The 18,517-nt window shown below is 44.1% G+C and overlaps 1 protein-coding gene across 3 annotated transcripts in view; it reads right to left on the bottom strand.

Moving 5' to 3' along the window:
- Positions 1-14,990: 14,990 nt before the first annotated feature.
- Positions 14,991-18,517, bottom strand: part of CDH5 (cadherin 5) — a 197,527-nt gene continuing 194,000 nt past the window's right edge. For all 3 annotated transcript variants that reach the window (XM_029608179.1, XM_029608178.1, XM_029608177.1), the window contains one exon: positions 14,991-17,263. In XM_029608179.1, coding sequence (XP_029464039.1) covers positions 16,770-17,263 — 494 coding nt within the window. In that variant the 3' untranslated portion in view covers positions 14,991-16,769. The remainder of the gene's footprint in view (positions 17,264-18,517) is intronic.

The following is an 18,517-nucleotide window of genomic DNA, read 5'->3' as shown; positions in this document are numbered from 1 at the left end:
ACCAAGGGTCCATCAAGCCCAGCATCCTGTTTCCAACAGTGGCCAATCCAGGCCATAAGAACCTGGCAAGTACCCAAAAACTAAGTCTATTCCATGTTACCATTGCTAATGGCAGTGGCTATTCTCTAAGTGAACTTAATAGCAGGTAATGGACTTCTCTTCCAAGAACTTATCCAATCCTTTTTTAAACACAGCTATACTAACTGCATTAACCAAATCCTCTGGCAACAAATTCCAGAGTTTAATTGTGCGTTGAGTAAAAAAGAACTTTCTCCAATTAGTTTTAAATGTGCCCCATGCTAACTTCATGGAGTGCCCCCTAGTCTTTCTATTATCCGAAAGAGTAAATAACAGATTCACATTTACCTGTTCTAGACCTCTCATAATTTTAAACATCTCTATCATATGCCCCTTCAGCCATCTCTTCTCCAAGCTGAAAAGTCCTAACCTCTTTAGTCTTTCCTCATAGGGGAGCTGTTCCATTCCCCTTATCATTTTGGTAGCCCTTCTCTGTACCTTCTCCATCGCAATTATATCTTTTTTGAGATGCGGCGACCAGAATTGTACACAGTATTCAAGGTGCGGTCTTACCATGGAGCGATACAGAGGCATTATGACATTTTCCGTTTTATTCACCATTCCCTTTCTAATAATTCCCAACATTCTGTTTGCTTTTTTGACTGCCGCAGCATACTGAACCGACGATTTCAATGTGTTATCCACTATGACTCCTAGGTCTCTTTCTTGGGTTGTAGCACCTAATATGGAACCCAAGATTGTGGGTTCCATATATGCATCACCTTGCACTTATCCACATTAAATTTCATCTGCCATTTGGATGCCCAATTTTCCAGTCTCACAAGGTCTTCCTGCAATTTATCACAACCTGCTTGTGATTTAACTACTCTGAACAATTTTGTGTCATCTGCAAATTTGATTATCTCACTCATCATATTTCTTTCCAGATCATTTATAAATATATTGAAAAGTAAGGGTCCTAATACAGATCCCTGAGGCACTCCACTGTCCACTCCCTTCCACTGAGAAAATTGTCCATTTAATCCTACTCTCTGTTTCCTGTCTTTTAGCCAGTTTGCAATCCGCGAAAGGACATCGCCCCCTATCCCATGACTTTTTACTTTTCCTAGAAGCCTCTCATGAGGAACTTTGTCAAACGCCTTCTGAAAATCCAAGTATACTATATCTACCGGTTCACCTTTATCCACATGTTTATTAACTCCTTCAAAAAAGTGAAGCAGATTTGTGAGGCAAGACCTGCCCTGGGTAAAGCCATGCTGACTTTGTTCCATTAAACCATGTCTTTCTATATGTTCTGTGATTTTGATGTTTAGAACACTTTCCACTATTTTTCCTGGCACTGAAGTCAGGCTAAATGGTCTGTAGTTTCCCGGATCGCTCCTGGAGCCCTTTTTAAATATTGGGGTTACATTTGCTATCCTCCAGTCTTCAGGTACAATGGATGATTTTAATGATAGGTTACAAATTTTTACTAATAGGTCTGAAATTTCATTTTTGAGTTCCTTCAAAACTCTGGGGTGTATACCATCCGGTCCAGGTGATTTACTACTGTTCAGTATAAGAGACTACCGGCTGAGGAGAAAAACGTGCGCAGCCGTGCCGCGGGAAAGGAGCCTGTTTATAGTGGAATCACAAGGCCCCCAGCAGGGAAGCAGCGAGTAAACGAGGCACATGGAGAAAAGCTCACCCTTGCCCTCAGAAAATGACCCGGAGTCCCGGGAGCTGAGGGGAACATTGCCGACAGCTTCCCCGGCCGGCCTTAAAAGACCTGGTCCCTCCTGCACCTCTCCTTACCTCAGCACTGAAGACTGTCAGCCGCAGTGAAAACATCTCTCTTTTTTTTTCTAAATAAACTTTACCAAGACACAGAGAAATGCTGTTGCAGGAGACAAGGGAGCAGCTGTAGCAGAGACAGTAGCCAGGAGCCCCTGGTCGTCAGACACTGAACTGTGGCGGGCGAAACCCTGACAGGACTATCCAATTCCCCGGACGCCCAGCTTCTACTGAGGGATGGCCCACAAAGGCGCCTAACACCTCAGGAAGCGACCGTAAACCAAAAAATTAAATTCAAACTAACTAAATAAAAAATATAAAGACTGCAGGTGTGCATCTGTACCACCCGCTGGAATCAGAGAAATACTGGGTGACTGCAGTATGTAGCAGTGCCCAACGTTCTAATTGTTCTCTGACTCCACCTGCTGGTAGGGATACACAACCCACTTTTTTGGACTGATCTGGTTATGTTCAGGAATGAGCCGTCTACAACAGAGTGTGCGAGCCACCTGGGGGCCGAGTCTGATCAGACTGGATTTAAAAAATGTAATTATACTAAAGCCACCCTAAAAAAAAAGAGTAATAAAAGATAGATCAACATACAGCTTAGCAAAACATTCAGGGTACTTACATATGACATATGTAAAGCAGAGGTAAAGAACAAAACAAAAACTACTCAAACTGGCAGAACTACTTTGAAGCCAAATACAGGTTTGGTTAGAACTCGCTGCATTCCTGGGAATGAGCGCCACCAGGTTGACGCTGTCTGCTTATAACCTTTTTTTTTTAAATTGTAGTTTTTATTAAAGTGTAATAAACCAATAAAACATGTTCCAAAATGTAGTCGGTTGTACATTCTGTTCAGTACTACAGGAAACACATAATATAACACAAAGGAAATATCTTAATATAAAGGACAGTACCAATGTACCTTCTATGCTTTAACAGAAACCGCAAGTCTACAATAGCCATTATGCAGAACATACCAACAACTGAATAGTACACTCTTATTTCTTCCCCTTCGCCCACCCAAACCCCCCCTCCCCGTGCTCAAATAGACCATAAAATAGAGAATATATAGAATAAATAAATATGCTACAACTCAGCATTCTCCTCAAATAATACCCTGCATAAAGGAAGTCTCCCCCTTCTACCTTCCCTTGGATAAATTCTCATCATCCCCTCCCTGTTCCCCATTCAACCCTTAGTAGACTGTCATAGCAGTGCAAAAGAAAATCTCCCACAAAACTCTAATGTCGTTCTTTAGCCTGCCAAGTAACATAAGGTTCCCAAATTTTTGGAAAAGCTTGAACAGTCTTATGCTTACATGCCATAATTTTACTAAGTTTGTATAGAAGGGATACTTTCTTCCGTATCTCCAAAAGTTGGGGTATAGTAGTAGTCCCCCAAAATTTGGCCAGAACACATCGGGCTGCAGTAAAAACATAGTAATCTAAACGTCTAGTGGGTATTACCATCATGGTCTCAGATACATATAGCAAAACCTGGCAAGCATTATATCCCACCTGCGCGAGGCTCATCTCAGACACCCATGTAAATACCTGCTGCCAGAGCTGTTGTATATATGGGCATGACCACCACATAAGAATGTAAGTACCATTCTGTTGACAACCCTTCCAGCAGTCCTTGTTGGTTGTCTGAATATAATTCCTGTTTACTTCATTCCCCCCTGTTGTTGAAGCAGTGAGCTGCGCTGGATATGTATTCCAAGTGAAGTATCATGCTTAATTGATTTGGGGTAGTAGCCGCCGTAACAAGCAAGCTTCACCCATGCTTATTTGTTTACCCAGACTATGTAATTCATTCCTTGTTGGTTGATGCTAAATATAAATCATCTTTTCTTCATTCTCTCTGCCGTTGAAGCAGAGAGCTATGCTGGATGTGCATTGAAAGTGAAATATCAGGCTTATTTGGTTTGGGGTAGTAACCGCCGTAACAATCAAGCTACTCCCCTGCTTTTTTGTGGATGCAAATCCTTTTTTCCACATTTCCTCTTGCCGTTGAAGCACAGAGCAATGTTGGAGTCGCATTAACTGTGTGTATGTTTATTGAATAAGGATATTAATCTCCAGGTAGTAGCTGTCATTCCCGCAAGCAAGCCACCCCCTTGCCTCTTCTCTTCATTCACATCCTCTAGACTTTATGGATCCACAGTGTTTATCCCACGCCCCTTTGAAATCCTTCACAGTTTTGGTCTTCACCACTTATTTTAGGCATAAGAGCTTGTGGCTGCTTTGGGGACTGATTCATACATAGGCATGAGAGCTTTAAGTGATTATGACACCTTCTTTCTGTTGCTAATGTATCAGAGAAGTAGTGTGGACTACACAATTCAGTGAGGCCGGTTTGGACTGTGTGGCATAGGGGTGGGGTTGTTTACTTCGAGAAGTCACACTGTACTGAGACCTGTTACTTATGATTTTTGTAGTTGAAACTTTATGTGTATTACAAAACAGTGGAGTTGCCGTACCAAGTAAAACTTTACAATTAAGAATAAGACATTTGCGAGGACCTTCATTTTACTCTGCACTTCCCTTGTTTACTATTTTGATTGCTGCATGCAGCGTTTGCTCTCCAGTCTTGTTTGTGGAATGTTAAAAGTTGAGCCAGTCCTGTTACAAGGATTTGGAGTATATGAAGGCCACCAAATACCTTCTGCATATAATAATATATACTATAATATCATATCATATATATAGATACATCTAATGCCTGCTGTTGCAGTGTGGACCCTTAGACTGAGGGGCAGTTGACACAACCTGTAGGGAGAAGCCCTGCAGGCCCCCACCATCGGCATTCAGAGCGGAGACCCAGCTGGAGCTTCATCACTACCAACTCACGTTCCCCTTAGGTTGAGCCCTCGGGTGCCGGGGCCGGCTGGACTTAGGTGTGGGCCTTCGGATGGATGAATCCTATGCGATCAGGGCCGGTGCAAGGGGATTTGGTGCCCTAGGTGAGCCTTCTCCCTTGCACCCCCGGGTTGCGCTGCCACCCCCCGGTCTCGGCCCCCCTCATTCTCGATCACACCCACCGACTATGGTTTTCTGGGTCGCGAGCAGGTTGGGCACTACTCGCGGCCTGCCAAATCTCCACTCCTCTTTGCCACCGCTTGCGGCCCCATATGGCTCGCACCCAGTGGCGCACCAAGGGTCTCCAGTGCCCGGGGCCAATGCATTTGTATTTGTGTGCCTCTCCAGCATCCCCCCTTAATCCTTCTTGTACTAATGCTTAAGGTTACAGAAAATCAGTGGCATCTCTAGACAGAAGAATTGTTGGGGGGGGCGGGGGAGCCAAAATGATATTTCTTCATCACACTCACCTCTATATCCTGCTTTAAAATTGGTTATAAAAAAATAAAGTGTTAATAAAAAAGTCCAAAGGGTCTTCTACGTAATTTTAAAAAGCTGGCTAATTTCACACTATAAAATTATTTGTTAGCCTCATTCAACTAATTCTATATGGCTATGAGAGTGAAGTCTGGAATATATAGGAAGGGACAGAATGTCAATACAAATCCTGCACCTCCAGTTCTGTAACTCTGTGCATCCACTGAAATTCCCCCAAACAATGGAGCTTGGATGTTTCCCTTACAGCTCATCATACTAAAAGATATTTTCAAATTCTGGTGTCACTTCACAGTAACAGCAGCACAAACACCTTCCACTGCCAGGCACATTGTGAACTAACACAAAACCCCGCAAAAAAGACACTCAGATTCTATACTGCAATCCCATCGTAACATAACAGTAATAACACCAAGGACTCAATAACCCTACCTGTGAAAAAGCAAGGGTAAATATTACACTGGGTCCTACTGAGGAAACAAAACAAACCTGATTGCTGTTATAGATCCCTATACAGACACTATATGCTAGCAGAATCTCTCAATGTGGTCACACACACAGAGCAGAGACAGACCCTCACCAAATACAGAATAAAGCCACATAAAGTATAAATAGAAATGTGCAGACGAAAACAGAACTGTAAAACGCATCACGCCAGACTCTATATAGTGTAACAATGGAAAAACAAAAAATTTACCATTCCTTGTGAAACAAATCAATAAAATCAAGATATATAAATCATTAATCATAATTATAAAATCATACAAATAAAATAATTTCAAAACAGCTGATGAATAGAATATCCAATAATTAAAGACTCATGCAAATTTTGAAAGCTTTACCAAACACCAATAAAATATTTCAAACAGCAGACACATCACATACTACCCAATAATTAAAATGGTAGTCAATCAAGAAAAATGAACTTAAAAAGCCACCTTTATTTACCCTCTCCAGCAGTTCTCCTACTCCATTCCCTTGCAGGCCACACCAGAAGCAGCAGTAGCTGCTGAAGGTGTCCTCACAGTCCTCTTCCTTAGGGACCACAACCAGTTTCTTCTCTCTCTCACACACACACACACACCATTCACACCCTCAGGACCAGTTTCTATCTCTCACACACCAATCATCTCCCCAACAAGTCTCTCTCTCTCTCTCTCTCACATACACACAAGTACACACATACCAGTCATCTCCCTGATCAGTCTCTCTCACACATACACACGTCACCTCTCTGGCCAGTCTCTCTCAATCACACAATGCTCTCGCTCTCTCTTACTTACACACAGGCTCTCTCTATTTCACTTACACACAAGCTCTCAATCACAAACATTTTCTATCTCACTTACAAACAGGCTCAATCACACACATGCCCTCTCTCACAGCCACAAGCCAGCCAAAACCATGCTCCATCTCTCTCACACACACACATTGACATACACAAGCACCCTCCCTGTCTCACATATACACCACACACATACAGAAGCACCCTCCCTGTCTCACATACACATTACACTCTCACAGAAGCACCTTGCTTTCAGACTTGCAGCATTTTTCACTTTTACTAAAAGTGAAAGTGATGCTCCCAACCGTTAAATAAGAAAACCACATTACATAAGAACATAAGAACATGCCATACTGGGTCAGACCAAGGGTCCATCAAGCCCAGCATCCTGTTTCCAACAGTGGCCAATACATGCCATAAGAACCTGGCAAGTACCCAAAAACTAAGTCTATTCCATGTTACCGTTGCTAGTAATAGCAGTGGTTATTATCTAAGTCAACTTAATTAATAGCAGGTAATGGACTTCTCCTCCAAGAACTTATCCAATCCTTTTTTAAACACAGCTATACTAACTGTACTAACCACATCTTCTGGCAACAAATTCCAGAGTTTAATTGTGCGTTGAGTGAAAAAGAACTTTCTCCGATTAGTCTTAAATGTGCCACATGCTAACTTCATGGAGTGCCCCCTAGTCTTTCTATTATCCGAAAGAGTAAAAAACCGATTCACATCTACCCGTTCTAGACCTCTCATGATTTTAAACACCTCTATCATATCCCCCCTCAGCCGTCTCTCCTCCAAGCTGAAAAGTCCTAACCTCTTTAGTCTTTCCTCATAGGGGAGCTGTTCCATTCCCTTTATCATTTTGGTCGCCCTTCTCTGTACCTTCTCCATTGCAATTATATCTTTTTTGAGATGCGGCGACCAGAATTGTACACAGTATTCAAGGTGCGGTCTCACCATGGAGCGATACAGAGGCATTATGACATTTTCCGTTTTATTCACCATTCCCTTTCTAATAATTCCCAACATTCTGTTTGCTTTTTTGACTGCCGCAGCACACTTCCTATCAGAAGGCGAAATGACACCCTTCCTTCAGGTTCTGTCCTCCCAAGGGACAGCCACCCACACCGTACAGCTTCTCTTGTTTTACGCTTTCAGGCAATAAAGCAAGTGTCTTTCTTCAAACTATCAGTCGTATGATTATTCATGTGGGAGATATGGAACAGAAAAACATCCTTAGTCAGCTTCTCTTTTAAATGGGAAGATTCCAGTCTTAGTCATTTAAAAATATACATTTTCTAAAAAAAAAAGTAAAACTGTTTCAGATTGGAACTATTCAAGTCTTCATGCTTAAATTATGCTTTAAAAAACAAAAACAAACCCCATCTGGCATCAGTATCTTAAATTTGTGATTTTGCTGAGATGAACATTTTAAATACTTTAATTTTTTTTGCTTTAGTATTTGTCTCTACCCACTTTGTTAAATTTTATTTTCCAGATGAGGGATGCTTAAAATTCAGTAATTTCATCTTTCATCCAACTTTTCAAAAGTTGCGCTACCGGCACAAAAGTTGAGATATATGTATTATCACATTTCATTTCTTTAAACTGGCAGATTCCTTTCTCACATACATACCACATACACACACACAGAAGCACCATTCCCTTCTTACATACACATCGCATACACACACACACAGAAAGAAGATCGGCGCAGCCGGTCTAGCTGATTACGTGGCTGAAGGAAGATCGGCGCAGCTTGAGACCAGGCGCTGATACTTAGGGGGCGCCACGGCAGGCAGCAGAATTTTGAAAGGGCATAAAGTGCCCTTTCAAAATTCTGCCAGCCCCCGACTCACCCTGCCTCTCCCCCAGTGCCACCTTCCCGATGCCCCTCCTGGTGATCCAGCGGAGGGCGTGGGAGCGATCTGCCACTCCCGGGGCCTCAGCTGCCACTAAGCAAAATGGCGCCGGTGACCTTTAGCCCCTACCATGTGACAGGGGCCAACCAATGGCATCGGTAGCCCCTGTCACATGGTAGGGGCTGAAGGCCACCGGCGCCATTTTTGGACCACCAGGGGGGCATCGGGAGGGTGGAACTGGGGGGGGAGGCAGGGCGAGTCGGGGGCTGGCTGTCTGCCGCAGTGCCCCCTAAGTCTCGGCGCCCTAGGTACAGGCCTAGCTCGCCTAGTGGTTCCTCCGGCCCTGTATGCGATGTAAGGTGGCAGGCCAGGAGCGAGAAGCGCAGCGTCAGGCGCAAGCTGAGGTCAGGACAGGCAGCAATCCAACAGTGTCATGATCTAGGCTGAAGGTCAGGGCAGGTGGCGATCAAATGGAGTTGAAAGAACCAGGCAGCAGGTCAGCCGGAGGATCAAGCCAAGGAAACATTGGAAGCAGGAAGCTGGAACAGCAGAAAAGGAACCAAGAGCAGAGCTTCAGTTCCAGGGGAACACCAGAACAGGAAGCCAACAACCATCGGTGAGGAACCTGATTGCCAAGACCCTGGGACGGGGGAGAGCTAGCCTTAAATAGGCCGGCTCTGCTGAGGTCAGTGAAGGGGCACTGCTGACCATTCTCGCCACTGGCCCTTTAAATGTGCAGCAATGGAGAAGCGCGGCACAGCCTCTCATAGCGCTTCATAGGGGCAGCCACGCCAGGCCCACCATGGGCAGGAGGAGCGCAGTGGCACGAGACCACGCACCTGGGCTCAACAGAAGGGTAAGGGCGGCGGGCTGCATGGTTGGCCCGTGTACCACCACATGTAACAGTACCCCTTCCTCTAAACCCCCTCCCTAAAGGTTTAGGTTTCCTGGGATGTGTGGCATGGAATGCATGCAGGAGATTTTTGTCTAGAACATTGGAAGCAGGCTCCCAGGTGATCCTCTTTAGACAGGACTGGTGACAATGGGGACCCCACTTAGAGAGCTGCAGGGAGTGGAGTTGTAGCCATGATAGTCCTAAGAACATGGGGTGAATAGATTTGTCGATTACGTGAAATTCAATTTCCTTGACATGTAGCGCCTGATACATAAGATTATGGGGACTGTGGTGAGGGTAATCCTTCCAGGTAAGGGATCACCCTGAATGGAGGAAATGACCAGGGGTAGCTCTTTAAGAATGGTCGGAATGCGCAGGGGTCCACCAGAGACTTCATAAGGAAATTCCCCCTGCCCTTAAGTCCACGAGGCCAAAACTGGGAAGCTTAGATTGGCCAAGGTGATGGTCACAGGGAGGGTTACTTGAGAGGCCAGAGTCGAGAAGCCTAGGATCAGGTCCCCATTATACCCTAGGCAGGGAAGTTTCCCGGACGGACTGGGCATTGCGAGAGTCAGTGCCCTGCTCCCCCGCAATACAGGCATAGACCTGCTTATTGCCTCTGTACGTGCTCCTCAGGAGAAAGGCAGCCATGACTCAATTGCATGGGTTCCTCCGTCATGCTGGCTGAAGGTGGGCCCAAGGAGGAAGCTGGATTAGGTGTGTGCAAACGAGGCCTGGTCAAGGTGGATCTGCAAGGGGTCTAGAACTCCTGGATGCGCTCCTGGAGATGGGTTTCAATCCTTTCGGCCAGGTTGATGAGGTCATGAGCCACTAATTCATCTTTGATATGAGCCAAAAGCTCCTCCAGGAAGATGGGGTGTAAGCAATTCTCCCGCCAGCCGAGCTCAGTGGCTAGGATGCGGAACTCTATGGCATAGTCAGTAAGCGAGCAATTCCCCTCACGAAGATGAAGGAGATCCACACTGGAAGCTGCTAGATGACCTGGGTCATCAAAGACCTTTTTAAAGGAAGAGATGAATCAATGTAGATCCTGCAGGAGCGGGTCAGAACACTCCAGAGCGGAGAAGCCTAAGCCAGAGCCTTGCCATCTAGACGAAATAGAATAAAAGTGACCTTGGTGGTATCATCAGGGAAGAGGGCCGGCTGGAGAGAAAAGTGCATGTAGCATTGATTTATAAAGCCCCGGCACTGCTTTGGATCTTTGCCATATGAAAGGGGTGCCGGCAGAGGACTTGAAGGACAAGGAGGTGCAGCTGGAATCGGAGGAGTCGCTGCTGGAGGTGACGGGGTGGCTTGAACCACTGTAGCATCCAGCCGGGCATTGAGGCATTCTATGGAGGTCGCACAAGCCTCTAGGAAGCGCTGCTGCTTCTGAATCTTTTGTGCGAGTCCTGGAATGGCCTGAAGGGCGGAAGCCTCCACCGAGTCCATGGCCTTGGCATCTCCCCTTAGACCAAGGGAGAGTTAACGCACCCTGCAGGGAGGAGCCCTGCAAGCCCCCAGCGTCGGAAGGGGAAGTCAGTCGAAGCGGAGGCCCAGCTTGAGCTTCACCACTACAAGCCTATGTTCCCCTTAGGTTGAGCCCTCAGGTGCTGGAGCTGGCTGGACTTAGGAATCATCCACCCGGAAGCACGCACCTATGTGATGCAAGGTGGCAGGCTAGGAGCGAGAAGCATAATTTATTTATTTATTTATTTGTAGACTTTTTTATACCGATATTAGTGGAGACATCATATCGGTTTACAGCAGAACTATAGTATGGAAATTACAATGAACAGGTATGGGGGGAGGGATTACAGAGGAACAAAGAAATAGCAAAGAGATAAAGAGAAACAAACACTTGGGGCTGCTTGGGATAACAATAAGAGCCCGTAAACAGCAACATAATAAAGTAACAAATGTAACAAAACTATGTACAAGGATTCAGTTAAATGCTGGCTTGGAGCGAGGAGGGGGGACAGGGGAAAGCGGGGGGAAGGGGGCTATTGAGGATAAGCCTGTTTGAAGAGCCAAGTGTTTAAATTAGTTCTGAATTTAGAAGTGCATGTCTCAAGCCGGAGGTTGGTGGGTAAGGAGTTCCAATGTGAAGGCTCAGCAATGGAAAGGGCTCGGTCCCTCATGGAGGTGAGGTGTGCCTTCTTTAGGGAAGGCACATGAAGGGTCCCATTATTGGAGGCTCTGGTGGGTCGGTTGGAGCATATGGGGCGGAATGGCTCATCAAGCCAGTTAGAGTTGTGTGTGATTATGGCTTTATTGATCAAGGTAAGGGTTTTATATAGGATGCGAGAGGGGATTGGGAGTCAGTGCAAGTCTTTAAGGATAGGAGTGATATGGTCATATTTACGGGCGTTGGAAATGGTTCTCGCTACTGCATTTTGCAGCATTTGGAGAGGTTTTAAAGAGGAGTAGGGGAGGCCTAGGAAGAGGGAGTTACAATAGTCCATTTTTGTTGAGAGGGTGGCTTGAATGACGGTGCGGAAGTCACTGGCATGGAGTAATGGTTTTAGTTTTTTCATCACATTGAGTTTGTAGAAGCCTTCCTTGAGGATTGATTTGATATGTTTTTTTAGGTTCAATTGCTGGTTGATCTGAACCCCGAGGTTTCGTGCACAAGGCTGCATGGGAAAGGCGTTATAGGCAGGATTGTTTGCAAGGGCGGGTTTGGGGGGTATATGTTGTGAGATGAGGAGCAGTTCCGTTTTGGAGGTGTTTAAAGCGAGGTGGAGATTAGAGAGGAGGGTGTTAATGGAAGCAAAACAGTTCCTCCAGAATTCAAGGGCTTTGGTTAAGGACTCCTGAATGGGTATGATGATTTGCATGTCATAAGGACTCCTGAATGAGTATGATGATTTGCACGTCATCAGTAGAATTTGAGGCCGAGATCAGATAGAAGCTGGCAGAGAGGAGTGAGGTATATATTGAATAGGGTAGATGAGAGGGAAGAGCCTTGGGGGACTCCTTGGGAGAGTGTATGGTGGGTGGATTCAGCATTGCTTATTTTGACTGAGAATTGTCTATTGGAAAGATAGGATGTGAACCATTGGAGTGCAGAGCCTAAGATGCCAATGTCAGCTAGTCGGGAGAGGAGTTTATGCTTATCGTATCAAAAGTGGCAGAAATGTCCAATAGGGCAAGGATGTAGCAGTGTCCTTGGTCCATGCCTCTGATGAGGTAGTCAGAGAGGGAGAGAAGGAGGGTTTCAGTATTAAGATGCTTACGAAAGCTGAATTAGCATAATGTCAGGTGCAAGCTGAGGTCAGGACAGGCAGCAATCCAATGGTGTTGTGATCCAGGCAGAAGGTCAGGGGAGACGGTGATGAGATGGAGTTGAAAGAACCAGGTTGAAGGTCAGGGCAGGTGGCGATCAGACGGAGTCAAAAGAACCAGGCAGCAGGTCAGCTGGAGGATCAAGCCAAGGAAACACTGGAAGCAGGAAGCTGGAACCGGGGAACAGGAACCAAGAGGAGAGTGTCAGTTTCAAGGGACCACCAGAACAGGAAGCCAGCAACCACCGGTGTGGAACTTGATTGCCAAGGCCTCAGAAAGGGGGAGGGCTGGCCTTAAATAGGAGTTGGGCCTAGGCGTCGAGAGGAGACCCACGCAGCAACCCTGACAGCATCTTGCAGTAACAGAGAAGGGCGGCATAGTCTCCTGCACTGCTTCATAGGGGCAGGAGGAGCACGGTGGCACGAGACCCTGCTGCCAGGCCCGACAGAAGAGTAAGGGCTGTGGGGTTGGCCCATGGACCGCTGCATGTTACACCTGCCTTAAGGTTGGCTATGGCATCCACATTTGGTAGAGCTTTAGAATAACATATAAACCATGACATAGGGGGGGTAGTGATAAGAATAGGGGTGGGGGAAAAGAAATTGGAGTGGGGAGGGTCCTGGAAGTTGGAATAAGTGTGGTCAAACATAGATGACCCTAGGTCCCTTACCATCAGAACTAGTAACAGCTTAGTGGGATTTTCCATTCCTTTTCAGTCTCTCCAATGAGGTTGACCCTGATTGGTTATCCCTAGGGCAAAAGGTGGAGCTAAAGGTACAGAGTGTGGATATTTTGAGTTGGCTCTGGGAGAAGCAAGAGCTGTTTTCATTTTGTCCTCTGCTAAGCTGGGCCTACTAACATCACCTGCTGTTCTTTTTTCTGCATTCAGAGGAGATTCCTCATCAGTTTATTCTGTCTGAGAGGATTTGCCTCAGGTTTTTAAGAAGAGATAGATTTTATCAGCTTTTGGATACGTTTTCTAATTCTGGGGATCACTCTGGAAAGGGACAAACCCCCCAATCCAGACAGCAGGGTTTGGAGACCTGTGAGCTACTCCCTAGAGGAAGCAAGATCAGTAACAGAATTACGCAGCGTTGGATTTTTTTTGGACTTAGAAAAATTTGGATTTTCCCTTTTGGTTAGTGTGGAGGTTTTTTTTTTTCCCACCCCTCCTCATAACTTGGAAGTCAGGAAGTGAGAACTTTGGTCAAACCTGGAAACATCAGACTTTTCCTCCCAAAGAAGTCACACAGAATTGAAAGACAGAGCGGAGTTAAGCATTAAGATCTAGAGATTCCCAACTGGATCTCTACTCCCAAGGGTCTAGGACACAGGCTGAGGGAAAAAGACAGAACTTTGGACTCAAGTAGGATCTTTTCGTGATTTGGGGCTCCTCTCTTGGATTTTCCTGTCTGACTGGACTGTTTGTACCATGATGAGGAAACAGTGACAAGCTTCTTCCCAGGAGCTAGAGAGATGGACATGAGCATCCCAGCAGAAAGACTATGAAAATAGTTCAAAGGTACAGTTTCATTTGTGGAAAGTATGTGGGACAGTGATTGAACACCCAGTCTGTGACCAGCCTGTCTGTCCCTGAGGAGAATACACAGCCAGAGAAATACACACACTTAAGGAGAATCACTCAATCACCTGGGCCAAGAAAGCGTTCTTTACCCCCAGAGCAAGAACTCCCTCCTGCAGAGAGAAGGGGTAGGATGGAGAGAGTAGCTCTAACTAAAAATACTTTTATGGCCCTAGGGAAACAGCAAACCCCTCCGCAAAGGGTTACATAAGTATAGTAACTTATGTTGACCTTTGGTAAATGACCCAAAAAAAGAAAGATGGCAATACCAGCTGGCACAGAGCAGCAAAATAGTTGCATCAAGCTCTCAAGGAGGGACGATTAATCAATGTGCAGACGTGGTGGGGCTTTGGTATATTCTCAGATACAATCCAGTCTGGAGCAGTAATCTTGTATGGGCAATAGATTAACTTGATTGCACTTTCCAACTAAAGGCAAAAAGGAGACCTAATCTCCTGAAGGCAATCAAGCTTGCACAGCTGATAGGAGATTTCCTTAGCTAGTGCAAATGAGTCCAGTCAACTGGGCAGAAAACCTGAGTCAAATGGATCCCATCTGCTGACATCTATTATGTTATGTTATTTGATAGAGCTCTTCTGCACTGACATGCTACTTGCACAGGTCCAGTAATATATAAAATACAATATATTGTTATCTTCTTCTGTGTTTGTGACTCGATCACCTGATCAGTGCTTACAGAATCAAATCGCCATATATAGTTAAGTAATATTGTTGTCAAATTAACCAAACACAAGAGACACTGTCACCATTAAAAATGTAACGGTTCCCCCATAGTCTGCCCTGCAATGTATATAACATTTTTGGAGAGCTGCATTTTGTTTGGGTCAAGAATTTCCTCTATCTCTTTGCATACCAAAACTAATAATTAAATTAAATTAAATAAATGCAGTTTATTTTTAGAAAAACAATTATACTTTATTTAGGCACTTAGAAAACACAAAAGCCTTAATTCTGCATAATTTTCTGAACCATATTAATGGCTGGATATCTGATGATGTTAGTTAGGGTCATAGTAGCCCTTTTCCTCCTTTTGCAAGAAAAAATTGTCTCCTGCACATAATATTTCTGTTTTGCACAGCACCAGATTTCATGTGCTAGAAGCCAAAGTGCAATGAGTATAGAAATGAACCTTTTTGAATGCAAGAACTTTTCTACCCGATGCATAATTAGAACAGTTTACATAATACTGTACAAAACAAATTCTCAAAATAGCCCAAAGAATGACCACAGGAAATATTAATGAGAGTATAGTAAGAAAAGGCATTTCTAGTTATTCTAGTCAGTCTATTAGATAACCTGAACATTGAAAATCACAGACAGTACTGGACAGTGCAAACCAATAAATAGTTGCAAAGTTCTGTGGGCATAGGAAGGTACCCACAGGAAACTCTCTATTGCTCTACACGTGCTGCCCCTTGGTCACAGCCCCCAAGGTTTGCCCACTGATCTGTAGTTTTTCAGAGGTCTCACTGTATTTCTATAGGAACTTATCTTTTGTTAGTATGAACCCTTCAGAACTTACCAATTACTTGTTAAACTATTTAATGCTATCTACGTTACCTAAGATAAAATACAGAAACATCAAAGGCACTTTAACTGCACTTTGGGTCTGATTTACTATGCCTTAGTATTGTAAATCAGGCCCTAAGTGTGCCGAACGGGCTCATGCAGCTACTATAAATTTTCCTTGTTCGTCAACCAGTGATTGTGGCTAACTGTACAGTTCTCTGGGATCTGATTGAGGTTTCATGCATCCCAAAGACTTCGGCTGTGATTCTTCTGACAATTTAAAACATTTTCATCTTTGATTTAATCTTGGACCACCCTTTACCTTAGACAGAAAACACATCTCACATCCCCATATTTTAAGACAATCAGATCTTTATCACATTTTTTGACAGTGCATTCTGGGTAGAAAGGGGAATTTGGGGTTTTTGCTTGAAAAAGTGTATTTCTTCAGGCAGCTGTCCCCAGCTCTGACCGCAGGTGGCAGAATGAGGACATACTGAAGACAAGTAGCATTCTACAGAGCTGACACATCAATGCTCATAGTACTGTGAATCATTAATATGGTGCTACCAGGCATACTCAGCGCTGTACAGATATACTGAAGAGATGGTCCCTGCTTTATAGAGCTTACAATCTGGTCAAGACCCACAGACAAGACAAATAAGAAGTGCTAATTACAAAACTAAGGATGGGGACCACTTTCACTGCATAATGCTACAAAAATCAGCCAGTACTGCCTCTAAAAAGGGTATATAAGAAAAACTTATGGAGCACTGTCACAGAATTACACTTTTTAAAGACTATTTGGCAAACAATTATCATCACCAAAGGAGAATCAACTTCTTGAAAGCCATGTTTATAATATTATGACATGTTATTTGGAATGTGTAGATACAAATATTGGTAATAAGATATGGGACTGCTCTGAATTATGGCAGAGACTGTGAAATATTTAAACCTAAAACTTACTGTTTTTTTTCCTAGTATATGTAATAAGAATTGGGGAGGAGCAAGAAATAATTATTTTGTTCTTCACATAGTTATGGTTTGTGTACAGTCTCTGCGTGAGCAGATGCTGCTGCAGGTACTCTTTCATGGGCGAAGAGCATCTTGGGTTTCTTCGCTGAAATCACAGTTGGCTCTGTTTTTAATATAGCAAATCTTCTGCATTCTGCTCCAGTCCGTAAAGGTCAGCTAACATTTTAAATCGGGGCCCCCATTCATTTAAAACATCGTAGTCTATTTCCGAGTCTGAAGATCCTGATTCCAGAGAACTGAGAGATTCTACAATAGACTCTGATCCTTCATAGCCATAAATATGAAGAGTATCGTATGGTAATCCATCTCCGTCATTGTCTGCTTCATCTTTTTTCACCTCAATCATAACTGCCATCTCCCCATTTCTAGAAGGCTTTTGGACCTGCGCATACAAACACAGTTCAGGTCCCATCTCTGGTCTTGACTTTGTGATATTTCTACGAACAGAATTTAACACAGATACATCATAGCTGGTGGTGTCCATTTCTCCTCCTCCTTCTTCATCATAGCTCACAAGTTGTTCATGAATTTCTGCCACATTTTTTCGTAATATATTCACATCCTTCTTGTACCTTCTTCTGAGAATTATCAGTAGCGTAATTACTGAAAGTAAATTTATTAAACAGAATTAGCAATATATGTCAATTGTCAGCACAATCCATAATACTAGAAATGGTAAGCTGCCCCAATACTAAGTTCTTTGCTCTGCCATGTGGAGGGGCCTGGGTTTGATACCTGGGTCACGTTTCTGCCTTCCGTCCCTCGTTTGTCAGGGTTGGGAATGCTGTGGAGATAGTGTTCATAGCCCCTGGTGTCAGCCATTGCTCAATGGGGATGACTAGTGTCCAAACAGGGTTTTGGAGGGAGCTATGGATGGTGGTCTCTGGCCAAGTTGCTGCCATGGCAGAGTTGAATAGGGAGGGGATATAAAAATAGGGACCCCTTCTCCTATCCTGGTAGTTGCAAATGAAAGCTCATAATGCCTTAGCCCAGTGGAGACCAGTTTTGATTGACCTGGGAGCCCAAAGGACCAGGAAAAAAGATGCTAGGCCCATAATAAAACAAACACCAGAAATGACAATGTTTTAACAATGTACAATAAACTAACAATGTGACCTGGAGAATTAGGTTTAAGATCTTAACCTTGATTTTTAAGGCTATCAATGATCTGACTCCATGCTGTTTTAATTCTGCCCTAAAAATGTATTGGCCTGCACGTGTCCTCTTTCCAGAGCGTGTTAAACGTTCCTTCTTTTAAGAAGGTTCACCAGGGTGAGGCTTGTAAAATAATTTTTGGAGTAGCCGGTCCATTGTCATGGAATGGACCAGCCATTTTGGACTCTGAGCCTATTAAGTTGGAGTCTGATCTTCTTCAGTTTAGGAATTGCCTTTGCTGATTTACAGTAGGTAAGTTTTATCCTGAGTTAGTACTCCTGGCCTGTTGAGTAACATGCTTTTTGTTAGGATGTAAATAAAGGGAAGAAGAAAAAAGAGACTCATGGTTTTCTAAAGATGTAATTGAAAAGGAAGGGAGAAAATATTTCTCTTCAGTGTTCACTGTGGAAAGACTTGGAGCAGGATCACATAAACAAACACAAATAAGATTAGAAGTGAGGTATTCCTCAGTCGATTTTCAGAGCAGTGTGTTCATGAGGAACTAACTAAACTTAAACCGTTACTAAATCAGACTAATTTCCGAACTGTCCTACAGGTTTTAATATTTGCCAGCACTGACTACTGTAATGCCCTACTATTAGGATTACCATACACGACAATAAGACCACTCCAAATACTCCAGAACTCGGCCGCAAGAATTTTGACAGGAAAAAGAAGGAGAGATCATATCACTGAAACACT

The sequence above is a fragment of the Rhinatrema bivittatum genome, chromosome 7 (assembly GCF_901001135.1).
Source record: "Rhinatrema bivittatum chromosome 7, aRhiBiv1.1, whole genome shotgun sequence".
Classification (NCBI taxonomy): domain Eukaryota; kingdom Metazoa; phylum Chordata; class Amphibia; order Gymnophiona; family Rhinatrematidae; genus Rhinatrema; species Rhinatrema bivittatum.
This window is presented reverse-complemented; position numbering and strand designations above follow the sequence as displayed.